At 39.1% G+C, this 21956-nt stretch overlaps 1 protein-coding gene and 6 non-coding genes across 7 annotated transcripts; all 7 read left to right on the forward strand.

The window, feature by feature from the left end:
- The first annotated feature begins 1771 nt into the window (after positions 1-1771).
- Positions 1772-8413, forward strand: LOC139116972 (uncharacterized). Its single transcript, XM_070679729.1, has 5 exons — positions 1772-2765; positions 3725-3932; positions 4795-4893; positions 5304-5459; positions 5805-8413. Exons 1-5 carry the CDS (start codon positions 1930-1932, stop codon positions 6102-6104), a joined length of 1599 nt encoding a protein of 532 aa, XP_070535830.1. The 5' UTR covers positions 1772-1929; the 3' UTR covers positions 6105-8413.
- Positions 8414-8540: 127 nt separating this feature from the next.
- On the forward strand, positions 8541-8731 carry LOC139118012 (U2 spliceosomal RNA). The gene has a single exon (XR_011548615.1). It is a non-coding gene; the product is annotated as a U2 spliceosomal RNA (small nuclear RNA).
- A 1792-nt stretch (positions 8732-10523) lies between these two features.
- On the forward strand, positions 10524-10714 carry LOC139118025 (U2 spliceosomal RNA). Its single transcript, XR_011548627.1, has one exon. It is a non-coding gene; the product is annotated as a U2 spliceosomal RNA (small nuclear RNA).
- A 2507-nt stretch (positions 10715-13221) lies between these two features.
- On the forward strand, positions 13222-13412 carry LOC139118011 (U2 spliceosomal RNA). The gene has a single exon (XR_011548613.1). It is a non-coding gene; the product is annotated as a U2 spliceosomal RNA (small nuclear RNA).
- Positions 13413-14971: 1559 nt separating this feature from the next.
- LOC139118023 (U2 spliceosomal RNA) lies at positions 14972-15162 on the forward strand. The gene has a single exon (XR_011548625.1). It is a non-coding gene; the product is annotated as a U2 spliceosomal RNA (small nuclear RNA).
- A 2211-nt stretch (positions 15163-17373) lies between these two features.
- LOC139118024 (U2 spliceosomal RNA) lies at positions 17374-17564 on the forward strand. Its single transcript, XR_011548626.1, has one exon. It is a non-coding gene; the product is annotated as a U2 spliceosomal RNA (small nuclear RNA).
- A 2562-nt stretch (positions 17565-20126) lies between these two features.
- Positions 20127-20317, forward strand: LOC139118026 (U2 spliceosomal RNA). The gene has a single exon (XR_011548628.1). It is a non-coding gene; the product is annotated as a U2 spliceosomal RNA (small nuclear RNA).
- Positions 20318-21956: the final 1639 nt, after the last annotated feature.

Raw genomic sequence — 21956 nt, forward strand, 5'->3', positions numbered from 1 at the left:
TGTGTGTATTTTGAATATGATGGCGGCCTGGCCATCATATTTCAATGGTAGTTCTTTGGCTGAAAAATTTGGTGGCCCTGAAAAAGAGCCCTTTGGTTTGGTTTGGGGAAGTAGTTTTTTGTACGTAACAACTTATATTTTGAGTTTATGTGTAAGTTGTTATTTGACTTCTTCTTCGAAACGTCCGAGGAGCTTCTTTGCTTGTTGTATTTGGTCTCTTTCTGTTAGAGATTGTATTCCTTGTAAGACTGTTGTGGTATTTTCGTTTGCCAGTTATTGGACCGGTTATATTTGTGTTCGGGCACGTGTATAATGTTGAGAGAGCTGTATGAAACACGGAGCCTACTTTTACCTCGTTGTAGACTTTTTGTTTCGCCATAGTGTCCCAACACTGTGTCCAAAATTATAGAAGACGAAAATATAAAACATATTACGAGTAACATAGGAAAACACTGAATATCCGCAAAAGTAGTATGGTGTGTGGAGCTGCTTCCCCTTTTCCGCACCAATTCATTTAGCATTCATTGTAGCATTGTTTATAATCTACTTTGGTACAGTTCAAGCTTTCCTTAAAATTTGGTTTATGTGTTAATTTATGCAAATGAGTATTTAAAATGAGTATTTAAATTTATTCATCTATGATTATTAACCTTTTTTTAGTTGAAGCACTAATAGAAATGTGCTTTACTAGCAGACTTTAACAATATAAAGCCTACTTCTACGCTTCCAATGGTAATTGTGATAATTTTGTGTTAATTTATGCAAATTAGTATTTAAAGTTATTCATCTATGATTACTAACCTTTTTTTAGTTGAAGCACTAATAGAAATGTGCTTTTACTGGCAGACTTTAACAATATAAAGCCTACTTCTATACTGCTTCCAATGGTAATTTGTAATAATTTTGTGTTAATTTATGCAAATTAGTATTTACATTTATTCATCTATGATTACTAACCTTTTTTTAGTTGAAGCACTGATAGAAATGTGCTTTTATTAGCAGACTTTAACAATATAAAGCCTACTTCTACTGCTTCCAATGGTAATTTGTGATAATTTGGCGGCCATTTTGTTTATGCTAATTATCTAAAATTGCTCAATACTGACAGAGATCCAGTAACTATTTTTTTCACTTTGGTTATCTTGACTAGCAAAATCCGGTTTAAAAAAAAACTTAAGACCCTAGCACAAGGTTCAGGACAAAAAGTGGATTTGGCTGCCGGACTAGGACCGATGTTCACCCTCGTGGACAGAGTACCTTTGCTCGCCCAAATAGGTCAGTTTAATACATATCCCCACGGTCGCTTTTGTGGAGGGACCGTGATACCCTGGAGCGTTTGGTGTCTCTATGGTTTATTGCAATACGTGTAAGCCTTTACGGTGACCAACGTTAGGTAATACATGTGGTTAGCTTCAGCCTACTAGTGTCTCCGTCTTGCACTTTCGGAAAGAGAAAGCGCTTGCCTGGAATCAAACGGTGTCTTTTACAGCATAAACAAATCGAATGGTTACCATGGTGATCATTTATTACTTGCCATTGCTTCTTAACAGACTCGGAATTGGTCCCTCGAAATGTTGTTTTCTTTTTACTGACTACATGTAGGCGTGCATCATGAACGCTTCAATACGGAGAAAACTGTGCCTTCAGGAATCCGGGTATTTGGCTTTTGTTTTCGCGTTCTGCTCCGACAATTAAACTGCCTAGGGTCGTTCTCTGGTCAACTTTTGCGGAACGGGGTCACCAAAAGTGGCCATTCAGAGAGAATAAACTCATTGGTATTCAAAAATACACCTAGTCTTACTGTTTAGTCACACACTAACTTTTTTTACGACCGCGAAATCGGTGCTTCCGTGAGTCAGTGATCGACGCTCATTTTTTCGGGCGAAGGGTACTAAACCCCGCTGATCGTGCTTCAGACTTTACGGAGACATGGGAAACTCGCACTCGGGCGTAGATCCTGAAATATCACCGATTGATCCGCACAGGCATCGACGGCCAACTTCCACCAAGGATTTGCAGGGTCCGAATACGACGGGCACAGCAAGCGACATAACTCGTGCATCAGGTGTGTCGCCACACCCAGCAGGCGGTAAGGTAGTTGTACCTAGCGGTGGTGCCAAGAAAGAAATAATATCTACTGCTTCAAACACTGACAGAACTCTCATAGTGGCCATAAAAAGTGGGCTTATCAAAGACAATCATATGGAAACGTCTGGAATAACCAGTGCAGAGGTCGACATTCCTCGTGAAGTGACCCGAAGAGAGAGCGAGAGTAGTACCCGACGTGAGGCTGAAGCTAGTGTAAGGGATTCGTCACACAGTCATAATCAAATGGCAGAGAAACCTGATCGAAACAGTCGAAATGGACTCCAGAGAGTTTCTGTCGACGAGCAAAATCGTACAAACAACACTGAACATCCTAAGGTTACCGCGGATGAGACAAAACTCGAGGGTATCAGCCCGATGCCCCCAGGGAAGTTAGGAAATTTACAACCATACATTGTCGATGATCCGGGGACATCGTCGACAGATAGCAGACTCGCTCTGTTACGAGAGGACAGGGGGATTCAACACAATGCAGACGATGTTGCCGGAACGGGAAAACCATCCGCGAAAGACGAAACACGACATCAGAACGGCAGTGCCAGACCGATGCTGGACGGACGCGAGGTTCTCTCAATGTTGCAGAGGCTGGAAGACGAAAAACTGAAACTACAACATGAAAACAAGGCACTGAAAACAATAATAGAAGATATGACGTCTAGGTAATATCGTATAAAACATTTTCCTTGATGGCACGTTTTTGCATTTCAAGCAAAAGAGGCCATTATGAGACAAGCATTTTGCACTGTTTGCGATGTTTATACCTAAAAATGGCCAACCTGTGGAGTGATAAACTACGGTTCAACACACCTGCATGAATTATGTGCACTAGCCAAAGTACACAAAAGAAAGTACCTCTGGTATAAAACATTGAATTGTCATAGGTTATACGTCCCATAAAAAACAGGACACAAAGGACATAAATGACTAACATCGAGAGGTGATTGATTGTAGACCTTCAGCGACACCTCTGACATATGTACAACCATTGATGTTTACATCCATAGAACGCCCGATTCACCAGTTTGATTCAGAGTTGTCCATGCAACTTGCTAAGTTCCGACTGTATGCCTGAAATAGCATATTGACCACGGTACTAATTTGTGACAGGGCTATATCGCTCCATGGTCACTTGTTTTCTATTCCGCTCTGCGTCTATGCGCTCCATATAGGTGTGTACATATACCTGAGAACTATGGGCACATAGACGCAGAGCGGAATAGACCACAGCACAGTCACCTGTGGTCTATTCCGCTATGCGTCTATGCGCCCCATAGACGTGTGTACATATACATGACAAGAAGACTTGTTTTCTATTCCGCTCTGCGTCTATGCGCTCCATAGAGGTGTGTACATATACCTGAGAACTATGGGGCGCATAGACGCAGAGCGGAATAGACCACAGCACAGTCACCTGCAGGCATGCAGGGAGTTGCCATGACTGCAAGCTTACTTTGGAAAAAGCGATGTGTTTCTTTATCAGGCTCTGTCAGTTCATTACTAGTATTCTTTTTCAGTCAGTGTGACTTGTCCTCACGAAGCAAGGGAAAGAATACGCGTGCGGTATCTTATAATACGAATTATTGACCTGTTATGTTTGTGTCTCACGCGAAATATCCAGGTATCTGCCAGACTACAGCAGGGGCAGGAATACAAGGCCAGTGTCCATGAAAATAAAGGGTGACCCACGAGAAATGGTTAAACAGTACCTGGAATTGTACAACAGAGAATGGGCGACGGCCAGGCGGCAACTGGAGCAATTATCACCGCTAGGAGGTGATACAAAATTTCAAAAGTACCATCTTCAGTTTCTCTGTGATGTCTTTGTGGTAAGTGGAACGAAACCCTTAAATAATCTACTCATTTATGCCGCACCGTGACCGACAAACATTTACAAACATCCCTTATTATATATTAAAGCCCCAGTGCTGCTAACTTTCGATGGTTTTTTTTTCATTATTTTTATTTTATAAATCAATTGCAACTTCTTATTCTACTCCCAAAGAATGTTGAAACACCCGCTATTTAGCTTGTCAACTTAGCGTCTATATGCGTAAAATGCATGAATATTGTTTACATTTGAATTCTAGCGCGGACCAGAAGTCAGTTTTCAACAATAACAATGCACTTTACAACCGTAGGGGCTGAGTTGACAGGCTGGATACTGCGTATATCAACATTCTTTGGGGAGAAAAACCAAGGAATTATGGTTCACATTCAAAATAAAAATGGTGAAATTATCATCAAAAGTTAGCAGCACTGGGGCTTTAATACCGGGTAAAAATACATGTAAAATTCGCCACAGACAGACCATTACTACCACAGAGAATATCTCATATGGACTCTAGAGCTGTAGGGTCTATGGCTAGACACATGAAAGACATTAGGCCTCGAGATTCTACATGTTCGTATACTGTATGACTCAAAACATTTTAAAGCGGCGGTCCTCGATCCCCAGCTTTCGCAGTGGTTGTTGACATTGACTATTTTTATGATTTTTACAGCCCGTTGTTCTCCTCTGAAAGTTGGTCAATTTGCTCAGAGATGCAGTCGATAAAAAAATCCTGTCCCTTTTAAATAAATATAACATTATGATGATATGTTTTTTGTACGGCAAAAAAAAAAGAAATGTAGTTTGTAATTGACTTAATTTCGATAACAAGGTGAGCATTTCATTTTTCATTTATGTAGTTTGCATTTACCATAACGCGACGAGCTGTGCATGAATTCGAAGACCGTCTCACGTCATTGTTGCTGAATGGGGTCCACTACCCTGTGAACAGAACCCAGGTACGTGCACCGTGTGAAGCAGACTGCATAAACTGTAGAAGCGAGACTGTCTATGAGCAACGCAAGAACTCTCAGTTGAGACAAATAACTCGATGGTATAGTGTCTTGACCTTTGAATTGTAGAGGACATTCATTCACAGGGGTCCTCAGTACGTCTGCCCTTCAATAAAGTTCTTACATTCCTACCTACAATGTTAGCGAATGTTGTGATCTACAACAAGCCATATGACAGTGAGAGTGGACTTGAGACAACTATCGTCTTTAGAATTCACATTTCGTCTGTAATCATAATTGATCAAAGTTTTGGCGTTAGTTTTGCAATCTCATTATTTGCCTGTATCTTCAATGTACCTTGTCTATCGTTCTCCTGATCCCTGAAGTCAATCCTACATACTCTTCTCTTGATTTAGGAAGAAGGCGCTCTCAGACGCCGCGCTGTGGCGCTCTACTCGTCGGTAATTGACAGCAATCCGGAGTTAAAAGCTGCTTTTAAAGGAGCGGGCGACACGAGTGCTGGTTTCCTGAAACAGTTGCTCCAAAAATGTCCACTTGATGATGTTATGTCTGTAAGTAATTGTCGTCTTTTCATCACATAAAACTCATATTAATATTCTATCAAAAGCAGGCAGTTGCTTAAATGTGTCTAACAGAAATGCTACTAATAGTTTGATGTACCTGGTACATAGTCAACCTGTTAAACGTCATACCGACATTCTGCCTTTAAAACTTTCTCCCAACCAAACACCGTAAATGGTTTGGCCCAACTTGATACATAGACGTAAGCATCTGAAGCAAAAAATCACCTATCTGATGATCGCGTGAATGCGTGAAACTGTTCTCTCTCTTTCATATATATATATATATATATATATATATATATATAGTATAAGCTATTAATCATTCATTCACAGGAAGTTTGTGGCGAGCTAAAGAAAGAATGGCCATCCGCTTTGCAGTCGTCGGTTGAGGAAAACAAAGAAATCAGGCAGTACATCGAAAAGTCCTGCAGAGTCGCTTTCCAAATGAACATCCTGCGACCACACATTGAAATTTCGCACAAGGAGAAACAGTTTAGGGCAGTCCACCACGACCCCGGACCAGATGCTTCACCCTCGTCGATTCAAAATGCTCTCATTGACTTTCACATATGGCCCACGCTATTGGACGCCAGCAACAACATTCTCGTGAAGGGAAGAGTACGTCTGCTTTAGGCTTCGAGGGTGACTTCAAAACACGCCTACACAATTTTTCCCACCTTGAACGGCTTTATATTTTCTATACCATGTATATAAATTTGAGGTCGTTTCTCCATATTTTTGACAGGTCCTAAAATGCATATTTTAACATCATTTTAAATTTGCGAGGTTTATGTATTATTCCACGCCTACTTTATGCCTGTACATATAGACCCTGTCGATTTGCCATACAGTTGCAATCCACTATATAGTTCTAACCTTTCACCTCATACCCCCCACCCCCTGAAGAGGTTAAACTTTGTCGTCGCAAACAATTTGGCCAAAGCATGATGGAGCATCCCATGCCACAGTCCCTCGTGAGCTATTCAGCTCTAGGACTATTCGCCCCATAGACGTGTGTACATAAGCGAGAAACAACCTTATGTACACACGTCTATGGGGCGAATAGTCCCAGAGCTGATTAGCTCACGAGGGACTGTGTCCCATGCTAACGGTTAATGAGCAATTGATGTCAACTAAACATTAGTCAAAAGCAACTTGAATAACACTGATTGTTGTAACAAAGTAAACACATGGACTACAGAATTACGGGGAGGGTGTTATTAAAAAAATTAAATGAACGTATGAATGATCTCTGATAACAAGAAACACGAGGAAAGATGCGTGAGCAAGATGCGTGTGCGATTCCGGATCAATTCTGTATACAATAGTAATATAAAGTGCACCTGAAGACAGACAATGAAATGGCTAAAAGCATAAGTAAATATGTGATTGATTTCGATTTTACCATTTATGTGTCAATATTTTAATAGGGGAGTTATAATCAAAACCGGTCTACAACTTAAAACCTTTCCGGATTTTTCAGCGTTATTCAGCAGTATTATAAACATTATGCCTGAAATTACATTTACTCAGACTTCAATGTGCCATATACGTAGAATTTTTTTTAAAATTTTGAACGGTTTTGTACATGTCGTCTTTAGTATTTCGTATTTTGTGTAATTGTAAATACGTGTACACCAAAACTTCGATTCGTTTGTAGCCGTAGCACTGTAACAGACAAATGTCAATTTTGACTAACAGCTTGTTGAGTAATGTCAAAGATGAGAACATTCGATGAAAAAGTACAAGGTTGTCACGCAAGCAAGCTAGTTGCATTTAAAGTTTATAGTTGTTCGATTAAAGCATTGCATAGTTATGAAAATGTTATCTGTTCCGAGCATATTGTAGGACTTGCGTCTATGATAATAAAATGACACTTTTTAGAGGCAAGTCAACCCTTTTTTTTCCTTCCCGAATGTCCCAAAGTTACTCCACGTCACATCCGTACTGTTGTGCAAATGTTTTTCTGATCAGAGGATACAAATTAAGTTGTAATCCCTATGCCATGGTTAACGCCAGTGCCAATGACACAGAAACTAACTCATTCTCTCAAAAGACATACACGTGACAGGCTCCGTACATTCAATTACATTTATAAATGATAGTAAAACGTGTTTTCCGAGCAATTCGATAGCTTATACGGTGGGTCAGATACTGATCAAACGGTGATAGAGCAGCCAATCAGAGCCAATAGAGAAGAAATGCAAATAAGTAAAATAATTCTTCACTAAAATAGACCAATGCTAAATCAGGGAAGGGGAGGCATTATGCAGAGGTTGACTGTGAAATTTTAAACCTAGACTGACTCCCACAGCCCCTTCGTCGTTGACCACGCAGTATACCCTTATTTTAGTGTAGCCCAGTGTTCAGCGAGCCGGTGGTGCAGCCAGAGAACCTGCATGGTATCGTTACACATTTGGCGTTAGTCGGAAAGTAGTATTTTCCCCAGAACCACGGAATGGTTCCTATCCAATAGATGTTGTGAGGCAGTCCTTAACTTTGCTAGCGAAGAAGCTACTGATGGAACTTTACTCTTGTATTTCGATAAAATTTTCTAAAACTTGATCCTTGCCTACTGTAAAACGTTAAACGTCTCAGACGCTTGACATGCGTCGGACGCCAAAATTTATCGTCTCGCATATTTGCTTGTGGGTGGTTATTCCAAATACTGCTGAACCATGGGTAATAATCGTGGATAAACAGACAACAGACAACAGAGAAATGTTCTCATTTGAATAACAACACCTGAATTGCTGATTATGCATTCGTCAGCATTATTATTGCTGATTATGCACTCTGTCAGCTTATAATGCACCATGAAAATACACGTTCACGTGAATCGCGACAGAAAGTGATAAATTAGTTTGAAATTGGGAGAAAACATTATTGTTTTTCTTTTAAGACAAGTCAATAAAGTTTGAAATTAAATCATGCTGATACCCACACGCCAGTCACTTGTGTGTAACTCATTTGATTATAGAGATGCGGCGTGACAGGTGTAATACAACGAAACCGTAGATAATGTTACGTCGTATTTACCTTTTAAAGCTTTACGACACTGATATGGGTATCGCTTCTCGGCCTTTTGGCTAAGATCATGTGTAGTATCTATTCTTATCAGCTTAATATCTGATACGCTGCTCACCGAGCAGCTCGATATTAAACTGATTTTTGGAATTGGGCCATGGAATAGGGGCTTGCTCCGTCCTGGCCACGGATCGACCCGGTATTGCAGTACCTCCGGGAATGGTCCACTTTTATAGAAACTAAATATTAGAATGCCTAATGCAATACTTAAACACTGTACGGATATTCTCCCTCTTCTGTGTATAATTGTACAGGAACCACTACATTGTGAATAATGTGCATTCTGCAAGTTGCCGGCCTTTGTATTATTTATGACCTATATTTTTCTGAGAAAGGGCCACAGACTCCAGTTCTTTGAAAAATACGACATGGGACATTGACTTTCAGACTTAATATAAGGACTATTTGCAAGTAATGTAGTTAAACTTTATTTTCAGAATAACTAATTAACATCTCATAGATTCAGCAAACGCTTTCTTGAGGAGGGCATTGTTTATTCCAGTCGCTTTCATAATTTTACAAGTACTAATACCGAGAAAGTAGCTATGGTGCTCCCCCTCCTTAGCGAACCGAACATAAATGATTTGTTTTCTACCAATGAAATGTCAGATATATTTGCCTCCTGTACGGTTTGCTCTGTCAACACCTGATCCGCAATCGCAGTCTACACTGCCCTCAATGGTTGTATGTTACTCATAAGACCAATGTCAACTCTGTATCGAAGGTAGTTGGCAATTGATGAGGGTTAACATATGTTTGTCATAAGGTACATCATGCAGCAGCCATGTTGACGTGATGCGTTTAGATATAGTGCATGAAATACATGTGTGTAAACAAAAACTCGTAGAGGCGCAGTTCGGAGACTCCTCCCTACTATGTATAACATTCAAATCCGAAATGAAGAGTATCTTTGGAATTTTCTCCTTGTCATCTACTTTAGACATAAATGAACTCAATAAGTGGATGTCAATATTGCACATAAGAAAGTACATTCCCACAGGGATTTTCATATTTTTGTCGTTCAACTATAGACTGTCAAGCATCTTGTCTGTTGGTAAGATTTTCGACGGAGGAGTGTGTTCAGCCTTTAGGAATGGCTTGAGTTTGAACACTGTCATGTGATGGCTGATGAGAATTAAGCATATCATGTCTTAGTTTTGAACAACCTGTGACAAATGGACTGTAAGGTCACCGAGCTTATCGGAACGTTTTTTTGTTAGAAGAAGTTCTGTGGTGCACTGCAACGAGTATAGTACACGGTCGCTTCATTATTGATTTCAATTTTCCATGATGGGACCATCGTTGTATTTCGCATCGTGTTTTTTATTTCGGTTACTGTATCCCAAAATTCTACAGTGGCATAATAATATAAAAAGGTTATAATTTCAAATATAATTTTCACTTTCTTGTTTGTCCCTCTATCGAAAATGTCGGATTTTCCAACAGATGTTGAACATTTATTTAGATAATCTTCAAGTATAAATATTGTAGTTTTGCGACCATCGAGGTGGTTTTTTACCAGTCCAACACCAAATTTTCACATATCGGGCATTTGCGGGTGGGAATTTATTTCAAAAACTGCTAAACCAACCATGGGCACTGATCGTCGATGAACAGACAACAGACAACAAAGGAATTTGCTCATTTGAATAACAACACCTGAATTTCTCACAATGCATTCGTCAGCATGACGTTCTGTCAACTTACGCACCATGAAAGTACACATACACAGGAATCGCGACAGAAAGTGATAAATTAGTTTGAAATTGGGAGAAAACATTATTGTTTTTCTTTTAAGACAAGTCAATAAAGTTTGAAATTAATTAACGCTGATACCCACACGCCAGTCACTTGTGTGTAACTCTTTCAACAATAGCGAAGAGGCGCGACAGGTATTATACAACGAAACCGTAGATAATGTTACGGCCTATTTACCTTTTAAAGCTTTACGACACTGACATGGGTATCGCTTCTCGGCCTTTTGGCTAAGATCATGTGTAGTATCTGTTCTTATCAGCTTAATATCTGATACGCTGCTCACCGAGCAGCTCGATATTAAACTGATTTTTGGAATAGGGCCATGGAATAGGGGCTTGCTCCGTCCTGGCCACGGATCGACCCGGTATTGCAGTACCTCCGGGAACGGTCCACTTTTATTGAAACCAAAAATTAGAATGCCAAATGCAGTACTTAAATACCCCACGGATATTCCCCCTCTTAATGTATATAATTGTACAGGAACCACTACATTGTGTATGATGTCCGTTCTAGAAGTTGCCAGCCTTTGTATTGTTATGACCTATTTTTCTCTAAGAAAGGGCCACAACTACAGACATTGGACATTGATTTTCAGATTTAATATAAGGACAATTTGCAAGTAACGTAGTCTGGTTCCCTGACCCATTTCCCCGGTAGAGGGCGTGGGGAAATATAGGGTCAGGTACCGGCTAATGTAAACATGGACGCTATTGGGTTAAAATAAAACAAGCTATGATTGGATGAAAGTAACACTTGTAACTTTTTCTCATCTTTGTTGGGTTTCGCACTTTCAGGCTAACTTGACACCAACTTCTTGTTTGTACCACAAAGCCGTGGAGGTAGAAAGAAAGACTTTCTACCTCCATGATTTAGCCACTGTGATTTAGCACACCTCTTAATACTTTTAGAACGTCGACATGATGCCTGGCATTTTTCACGAAATTCGGACACCATTCTATCCATCGAAATCAATCGTCGTTCACAGTTCCAACAAAGTTTGCTTTCAATTAGCTGTGATATCGCAGCAGTACTTGTGGCGTGTATCGAACGTGCTCGGGTCATTGGGGTCACGCCACAGTCGGCGATGACCTCAATGACCCTATGCGCGTTCAATACATGCAACAAGTACTGCAGCGATATCACAGCCAGCCTTCAATCACCTCTATTTCCCGTACTTCTTGATTAATCCTTTCAGTTTATGTTTCCCGTCTCGTGTGCCAATGTTTTTGGTTCGGATACCAGTGTTCAAACATAATTCTGATCCAGTCGAATTTTGACCGGCGTTTTCATGGCAGCAGCCATATTTGTTGTAGCATGTTCTGTCAGGTGACTAACCTCCGCCATCTTGAACAAAATTCTGTTCAAGATGGCTACCCGGTACCTGACCCTATATTTCCCCACGCCCTCTACCGGGGAAATGGGTCAGGGAACCAGACTACAAGTAACGTAGTTAAACTTTATTTTCGGAATAATTTATTAACATCTCATCGATTCAACAAACGCATTCTTCAGAAAGGCATTGTTTATTCTTCCATACTTTTACAAGTACAAATACCGAGAAAGTAGCTATGGTGCTCCCCTCTTCTTGGCGAACCGAACATAAACTGCTTTGTTTTCTACCAATGAAATGTCAGATATATTTGCCTCCTGTACGGTTTGCTCTGTCACCTCCTGATCCGCAATCGCAGTCGACACTGCCCTCAATGGTTGTATGTTACTCATAAGACCAATGTCAACTCTGTATCGAAGGTAGTTGGCGATTGATGAGGGTTAACATATGTTTGTCATAAGGTACATCATGTAGCAGCCATGTTGACGTGATGCGTTTAGATATCGTGCATGAAATACATGTGTCTAAACAAAAACTCGTAGAGGCGCAGTTCGGAGACTCCTCCCTACTATAACATTCAAATCCGAAATGAAGAGTATCTTTTGGAATTTTCTCCTTGTCATCTACTTTAGACATAAATGAACTCAATAAGTGGATGTCAATATTGCACATAAGAAAGTACATTCCCACAGGGATTTCCATATTTTTGTCGTTCAACTATAGTCAAGCATCTTGTCTGTTGGTAAGATTTTCGACGGAGGAGCGTGTTCAGCCTTTATTAATGGCTTGAGTTTGAACACTGTCATGTGATGGCTGATGACAAGAAAGCATATCATGTCTTAGTTTTGAACAACCTGTGACAAATGGACTGTAAGGTCACCGAGCTTATCGGAACGTTTTTCTGTTAGCAGAAGTTCTGTGGTGCACAACAAAGAGTATAGTACACGGTCGCTTCATTATTGATTTCAATTTTCCATAATGGGACCATCGTTGTATTTCGCATCGTGTTTTTTATTTCGGTTACTGTATCCCAAAATTCTACAGTGGCATAATAATATAAAAAGGTTATAATTTCAAATATAATTTTCACTTTCTTGTTTCTCCCTCTATCGAAAAAGTCGGAATTCCCGTATCCAACACCAAATTTTCACATATCGGGCATTTGCGGGTGGGAAGTTATTTCAAAAACTGCTGAACCAACCATGGGCACTGATCGTCGATGAACAGACAATTGACAACAAAGGAATTTGCTCATTTGAATAACAACACCTGAATTTCTGACAATGCATTCGTCAGCATGACGTTCTGTCAACTTTTGCACCATGGAAGTACACATACACATGAATCGCGACAGAAAGTGATAAATTAGTTTGAAATTGGGAGAAAACATTATTGTATTTCTTTTAAGACAAGTCAATGAAGTTTGAAATTAATTAACGCTGATACCCACACGCCAGTCACTTGTGTGTAACTCTTTCAACGATAGCGAAGAGGCGCGACAGGTATTATACAACGAAACCGTAGATAATGTTACGGCCTATTTACCTTTTAAAGCTTTACGACACTAACATGGGTATCGCTTCTCGGCCTTTTGGCTAAGATCATGTGTAGTATCTGTTCTTATCAGCTTAATATCTGATACGCTGCTCACCGAGCAGCTCGATATTAAACTGATTTTTGGAATTGGGCCATGGAATAGGGGCTTGCTCCGTCCTGGCCACGGATCGACCCGGTATTGCAGTACCTCCGGGAACGGTCCACTTTTATAGAAACCAAAAATTAGAATGCCGGATCCAGTGGTTAGTAATTCTCGGATACTGTGTTGGTTCATTTACGATGTGCGTCCTAGAAAGTTACCATCCCGTATGTCATTTTTTTTGGTTTTCCCTGACACAGGGCAACATACAAAAATAAAATAGTTCTTCGGAAAATAAGTGAATGAGGGTTGATTTTCAGACTGAATATATTTACAATCTGCATGTGATGTAAATTAACATCTCATTAAACATGGTTAACAATACAAACGCATCCTTGATGGTATTGTATATTCCAGTAACATCCATATTTTCATCCATAATAATTCCGAGAAAGTAGCTATTATACTATCCCTTCTTAGCGAAATATACATAAACTGCTTCGTTTTCTCACAATTAAATGTCAGTTAAACTAAGTATCCGACATAATCAAAAAGTCACCTTTTACCAACTCAATTATCGCAACAATAAGTTGCTTCAACACTCTTGTTATTCCGATATACGGGGTGTCTATCAACCATGGATTACATCCATGCTATCAACCTAGCCTTTTCCTTGATCCTTGTCATCAACCTTACATATCCATATGTTATTAGTAACTGGACATGAATGTTTTAAAAGGCATGTATCCCAAAGAGATGCTCATATTTCCGTCGTCCAAATAGGGAGCATCCTTTCTGTTGATAACATTTTTCCATGTAGGAGGGTGTTTAGCCTTATTAATGGCTCGAGCTACTACATCGTCATGTGCTGGCAGGTGACAAGAAGGCGTATCATGGTGCAGAATTGAACGGCCTGTGACAAATATCATGTAACCACACTGATCAGAATATTTTTGTTGGGGAAAAAAGATCCATAGCACACAACAAACTCTGTGGTATATGGCCATTTCATCAGTGATTAACTTTTCCACGATAAGACCATCGTTGTAATTTGAATTGATTTCATATTTTTCGGCGACTGTATCAAAATATTCTATTTACAGCGACTTTAACAGGTTATACTTCAAAATATTATTTTCTCTTTCCTGTTTATTCTTCTATCGAAAAAGTTGGATTTCCTTATGGACGGATGCTTGGACCTTTAATTCGATCATTTTCAAATATAATAATTATACTTTCCCGATCATCGAGCTGGTAAGATGGTATATTTTCCAAGTCTGACGCCAAAGTTTTACACTTCGGGCATTTGGGACTAGGCGGTCATTGCAAATACTGGTGAACCATTGGTATTAATCGTGGATAAATAGACAACAGACAATAAATAAATTTGCTCATTTGAATAACAACACCTGGATTGCTGACAATGCATTCGTCAGCATGACGTTTTGTCGTACACATGGATTCACAGAAGATGATAAAATACTTTCAAATTGGGAGAAAATATTCTTATTTTTCTTTTAAGACCGTCGAATAAAGTTTAAAATCAAATAACACCGATAGCCCCGTGTCAGTCACCTGTGTATAACTCATTTGATGACAGCCATGCGGCGTGACAGGTATTACACAACGAAACCGTAGATAATGTTACGGCCTATTTACCTTTTAAAGCTTTACGACACTGACATGGGTATCGCTTCTCGGCCTTTTGGCTAAGATCATGTGTAGTATCTGTTCTTATCAGCTTAATATCTGATACGCTGCTCACCGAGCAGCTCGATATTAAACTGATTTTTGGAATTGGGCCATGGAATAGGGGCTTGCTCCGTCCTGGCCACGGATCGACCCGGTATTGCAGTACCTCCGGGAACGGTCCACTTTTATAGAAACCAAAAATTAGAATGTCAAATGCAGTACTTAGTTTTTCTTAGACAGGGCCACATACAATGTACTTTGGAAAATAAGTCTGATGAGGGTTGATTTTCAGACTGAATATATTTACAATCTGCATGTGATGTAAATTAATATCTCAATTAACATGGTTAACGATACAAACGCATTCTTGGTGGTATTGTATATTCCAGTAACATCCATATTTTCATCCGTAATAATTCCGAGAAAGTAGCTATGATACTCTCCCTTCTTAGCGAAATATACATAAACTGCTACGTTTTCTAACAATTAAATGTCAGTTAAACTATCCGACATCATCAAAATATCACCTTTTACCAACTCCATTAAAGCAACAATAAACGTATTCTTTCTATAATTGTTATTCCGATAACTGGGTATATCTATCAACCATGGATTACATCCATGCTATCAACCTTTCCCTCGATTCTTGTCAAGAACCTTACACATCCATATGTTATTAGTATCTTGACATAAATGTTTTAACAATGGCATGTACATTCCCAGAGAGATTTTCGTATTTCCGTCGTTCAATTAGTAATTTTTTATTATTTATTTTATTTATTTACACTTTATTGAGCTGCCGAATTACTGTACAGTAATTTTCATCGGGGCTCTTTCAGAAAAAAAAGAAAAGAAAACTACATATCACAGACATGCGTACAAGAGACGGAACTACAGGGAAACATTCCTTCTTATGTAGTATTTCAAGTTACGTTTGAAAGTATAAAGAGTAGTACTCTGTCTAATATCTGTAGGTAAAGTATTCCATAATTTAGATCCTCGGAAATGAAACCTACGTTGACCAGATTTTGAAATACACCTTGGCACATAACAGTCCTGGTGATATGCAGACCGCGTATTATGGTCATGAACATTGCAGTTTAGAGTAAATAAGCTTGATAAATATTGTGGACAGACACCATTCATACATTTAAACATTGAAATTGCAGTAAAGTAAAAAATACGCTGTCTAACTGACATAACATTCAGAGATGAAAATAAATCCTGCGATGGAAAGTCAAAGGGGAGTTCAAAAAGTATACGTAATGCTCGTTTCTGAAGAATGAAAACTTTATCAATATTTTTTTCGGTTGCATTACCCCAAACAATACAGCAATAGTCAAGAGCGCTCTGGAACAATCCAAAATATAGCACCATACGATACTCATAGGGGATATATGATCGTAATCTACGCAATAGACCTATACGCATACTTAATTTCTTACACAAAGTATCGATATGAAAATCCCATGATAAAGTTTCATCTAGTGTCACACCTATCCTATCTTTTGATAACATTTTCCATGGAGGAGCATGTTTAGCTTTACAAATGGCTCGAGCTTCTTTATCGTCATGTGATGGCAAATGACAAGAAGGCGTATGATGGTGCAGATTTGAACAGCCTGTGAAAAATGTCCTGTAACCACACTGATCAGAATGTTATTGTAGGAAAAGAAATCCACATCACACAACAAACTTTATGGTACATGGCCATTTCATCAGTGATCAACTGATTTTGCACGATAGGACCATCGTTGTACTTTTAATTGTTCTATATTTTTCGGCGACTGTATCAAAACATTCTATTGACAGCGACTCTAAAAGGTTATACTTTAAATTATTATTTTCTCTTTCCATTTTCTCCATCCATTGAAAAAGTTGGATTTCCTTATGGACGGATGCTCGGACTTTTATTTAGATCAATTTCAAGTATAACACTCATACTTTTATGTCCCGATAATCGAGCTGGTAAGATAGGATGTTTTCCAAGTTGGACGCTAAATCTCACACTTTGCGCAGTTTGGACAAGGCGATTATTGTAAATACTGCTGAACCATGGGTACTTACCTTGAATGAACAGACATCAGACAAGAAAGAAATGTTCTCATTTGAATAACAACACCTGAATTGCTGACAATGCATTCGTCAGCATGACGTTCTGTAGACATGGATTTACAGAAAATGATAAAATACTTTCAAATTGGGAGAAAATATTTTTGTTTTGCTTTTAAGATCATGCAATAAAGTTTTAAATTAAATAACATTGACACCCCTGCATCAGTCTTCTGTGTATAACTCATTCGATGACAGCGATACGGCGCGACAGGTATTATACAACGAAACCGTATATAATGTTACGGCGTGTTTACCGTTTAAAGCTTTACGACACTGACATGGGTATCGCTTCTCGGCCTTTTGGCTAAGATCATGTGTAGTATCTGTTCTTATCAGCTTAATATCTGATACGCTGCTCACCGAGCAGCTCGATATTAAACTGATTTTTGGAATTGGGCCATGGAATAGGGGCTTGCTCCGTCCTGGCCACGGATCGACCCGGTATTGCAGTACCTCCGGGAACGGTCCACTTTTATAGGAACCAAAAATTAGAATGCTATATTCTATGCTTAAATAATGTTTTGATAGTGTAAAGGTCTTTAACACCCTTTCGTTCGTCCTAGAGCTTTCTATTAAATACGACTAGTTTTCAATCGGATTCGAACCCACAACATACGGCATCAGTCGCCTAGCTGAGAGGCCACAGACAGAACCACTCGGCCAAATCTCCACTCCCAAAAAAGAGTGGTTCAATAGCCGGCTAAGTTGTTACATTTTTCTGACAAGATAGGGCTACTTGAAAACAATGCATTGGGAATTGATTTTTAAACTGAACATATTTACAATCTGCATGTTATGTAGTTACGCTATATTTTCACAATAATTAATTAACATCTCATCAATTCCGCCATCGCATTCTTGATGGAATTGTACATTCAAATAGCAGACATACTTTCACAAGTATTACATTCCGACAGTTGCCTTGATACTCTACCTTGTTAGCTAAATGTACATAAACTGTTTCGTTTTGTACCAATGGAATGTCAGTAAAACCGTCGACACTAAATGTTCTGGAAATACGGGGTCTATTTCAACCTAATTTCCCTAGATCCTTGTATCAACCTCACACATTCATATGGAATCAATAACTGAATATGCTTCAAAATGGCACGCGCAATGCGAAAGAGATTTTCATATTTTTGTTTTTCAACTAGGCAACAATTCGATCTGTTAGTAAGTGAGAGTAAAATTTATACAGCGCCTGAATCCAAACAAACTGTTCCAAGGCGCTTTACAATGAGATAAAAAAGGCAACAGTAAAAGAGGTGAGATAAAAAAGGTTAAATAAATATATTCAAACAGTTCGACATTGCTGAATTTCCAATGGAAGATGATTCCATAGTTCCGGTGTGGCATGCATAAATGCCTGTTTTCCATACCAGAGCTTTGATTGGTTTTAGGAAGAAGCTTGTCCTTGGATCGTAGATTACGGTGAGGTTTATACAAGATGGGTAAGTTAGCAAGGTATGGTGGAGCTGAACCATGCAGTGTTTTGAAGGTGATCAGCGACAATTTGAATTTGGTAAGTTGTTGTATTGGGAGCCAGTGCAGATTGAACAGAATTGGAATTATGTGCGTAGACTTCCTGGATCTGGTGATCAGTCGAGCAGCTGTATTTTGAACACATTGGAATTTCCTGAAATATGTGACAGGTATACCGTATAGAAGAGCGTTGCAATAGTCTAGTCGTAATGTTACAAAGGCATGAATTAATATTTTCACTGTGTCCTTGGAGATATACTTTATTATATTGTTAATGGTTCTTATATGGTAATAGGCAGCTTTACAAACTTGATGTACTTGATTTTCCTTAGACATTCGTGTGTTAAATGTGGTTCCCAGATTTCTTACTGTTGTGGATGGTAGAACTGTGATTCCTCCGATGTTCAAGGTTGGCGTGTCAAACTTCCTGATGATGTTACTTGAACCAAAGAATAGACGTTCTGTTTTAAGAGGATTCAATTTAAGAAGATTGATAGTCATCCACTTTTTAATACATGATACACAGTTTTCTATGTGAGAGATATTACTGGCAATGTCTTTAAACTTGAAGCACGGGTACAGTTGGGAGTCGTCAGCATAGAGATGAAATTCAATGTTGTGTTCTCTCAGAATGTCACCAAAGGGAGATGTAGAGATAACATGGGACCAAGTACCGATCCCTGTGGCACGCGATACTGTGAAATGTGAGGTTTTGATGAAGCTCCATTTATCTGTGCTGTTTGCTGACGATTTCTCAGATGTGATGTGATCCATGACAGTGCAGTTCCTGAAATACCCATATGATATTTCAGTCGAGACAGGAGAATTGAATGGTCAACAGTATAGGTGGATGATGTGTGAAGCCGCTTTCCCTTTATTCAACGCTTATTTCAATATTTCTTGATCGAACACCGTGTATTTCGGTTTGTGTTTTCATATTTTTCGGTGACTGTATCTACATATACAGTGACATAAAAAGGTTATATTTTCAAATATTATTCTTACCTTTTTTGTTTGTCAATCGAAAAAGTCGGATTTCGCAACGGACGGATGCTTGGACTTTTATTTAAATCAACTTAAAATAATTATAGTTTCCTGACCACCGAGCTGGTAAGATTGGATTTTTTCACAAGTCCGACGCCAAAGTTATACACATATTAGGCATTTGCGGGTGGAGAGTTATTTCAAATACTGCTGAACCATGGGCATTGATCGTGGATCAACAGACAACGGACAACAAAGAAATTTACTCATTTGAATAACAACACCTGAATTGCTGACTATGCACTGTCAGCATGACGTTCTGTCATCATAAATATACACATGGATTTACAGAAGATGATATAATACTTTCAAAGTGAGAGAAATATTATTGTGATTTTTTTAAGACCATCCCATAAAAATTTAAATTAAATAATACTGACAGCCCCGCGTCAGTCTTCTGTGTATAACTCGTTTAATGATAGCGAAGAGGCGCGACAGGTGTTATACAACGAAACCGTAGATAATGTTACGTCGTATTTACCTTTTAAAGCTTTACGACACTGACATGGGTATCGCTTCTCGGCCTTTTGGCTAAGATCATGTGTAGTATCTGTTCTTATCAGCTTAATATCTGATACGCTGCTCACCGAGCAGCTCGATATTAAACTGATTTTTGAAATAGGGCCATGGAACAGGGGCTTGCTCCGTCCTGGCCACGGATCGACCCGGTATTGCAGTACCTCCGGGAACGGTCCACTTTTAAAGAAACTGAACATAGAATGTCAAATTCACTATTGAAATTTCAAGTGTTGCACCACCTTTGAAAAGATATGCGGCTTTACATTATTGTGACACTTTTAGTCACAATAACTAATTGGCACTTTATTGTATATTCCAGTATTAAACATCCATATTTTCATAACTATTAATTCCCAGAAAGTAGCTATGATGCTCTAGCATGATGTATAATAAACTGCTTCATTTTCTACCGATGAAAATATCAGTTCAACTATGGGACATCATTGAGATATATTTTTCCTCTTGGAGATGTTGCCATGTCACCTCTTACCAACTCCTCCTTCTAATAAATTTCTTAAAACTGCAGTATACAGAGACTTGCGGTCTTTATTGGTACGTCCACCTTACCATCTACTGTATACACCCATATATGTAACAAATATCTCGGTGGATGTCAGTGTTTCACAATGGCATGTGCGTTTCCAAAGATGTTCATATTTTTGTCGTTCAACAGTCAAGCATCCTATCTATTGGTTACATTTTCGATCAAGCGGCGCGTTCTGCCTTAGGGAGCCATCATTATACACAGTCTGGGGGTGTCAGAGGAACTTGAGGGGGTCACTTTAAAAATTGAAAACTTCAAGAGGGTGCTCAAAATGTGGAGGGGGGTACTCATTTTTTGTGCAAAATAAATTGAAACACCTCTAAGATTGCACCATTACACACATCAATTTCTCAAAATTCTCGATGCGACAGAGGCGTCACCCTTCTCTCATGCTCTCCCGCTTTGGGTGTTCTAACAGTTTTACCAGCAAAAGACAAATTGAAAACACCTCTCTGATTGCACCAGACTGCACCATTGCACACATCCATTTCTCAAAATTTCCCATGCAAGATAAGGGACACCCCCTCTGATACTTCCCCCTCAGCCTCTAGCATGTTCTCCCCCTGTAAATTCAAATTCTGCCTAGTCAGATATCTTAATGAAAACCTTGTCATGATACCCATCCAAATTAAAAAATACTATATGGTTGGATACTGGTTATAGCCTGAGCTTTTATATCTGTATTTTGTTGTCACTTTGAATTTCATTTTGTTGGCTCACCTTTTTCAACTGTCATGAGATAACTGACAATAATCTAGCCGGGTACACCAGAATTTGAAAGGTCTTTACTATTGCTGTACATGTATTTTACAAATATAGGTATTTAACTTTTCTAAGTTGGGGGGTGGGGGTGGGGGGTCAAAATTTCTGACTTAGAGGGGGGTATTCAAATGCCTCATGGTTGGCAGGTGGGGTTACTCGAAATTTTGCAATTTCCAATGAAATCTCCTCTGACCCCCCCCCCAGGCTGTAAATGACAGCTCCCTTATAAATGGCTTGAGCTTGTACATCCTCATGTAATCCCTAATAAAAAGTAAGTGTATCATGGTGAACATTTGAATAGTCTGTGCCAAAGGTCCACAGCACACAGCAAACTGTATAGTACACAACCGTTTCCTCAGTTATCAACTATCACTGATTTGAATTTTTAATGATGGGAACAATTTTGTATTTTGGATTGGTTTCATATTTTTCAGCGACTGTGTCTAAAAACTCTCTATAATGCGACCAAAAAAAGGTTATAATTTAAAATATTATTTTCACTTTCCCGTTTGTCCA

Source organism: Ptychodera flava, chromosome 18 (genome assembly GCF_041260155.1).
Source record: "Ptychodera flava strain L36383 chromosome 18, AS_Pfla_20210202, whole genome shotgun sequence".
Classification (NCBI taxonomy): domain Eukaryota; kingdom Metazoa; phylum Hemichordata; class Enteropneusta; family Ptychoderidae; genus Ptychodera; species Ptychodera flava.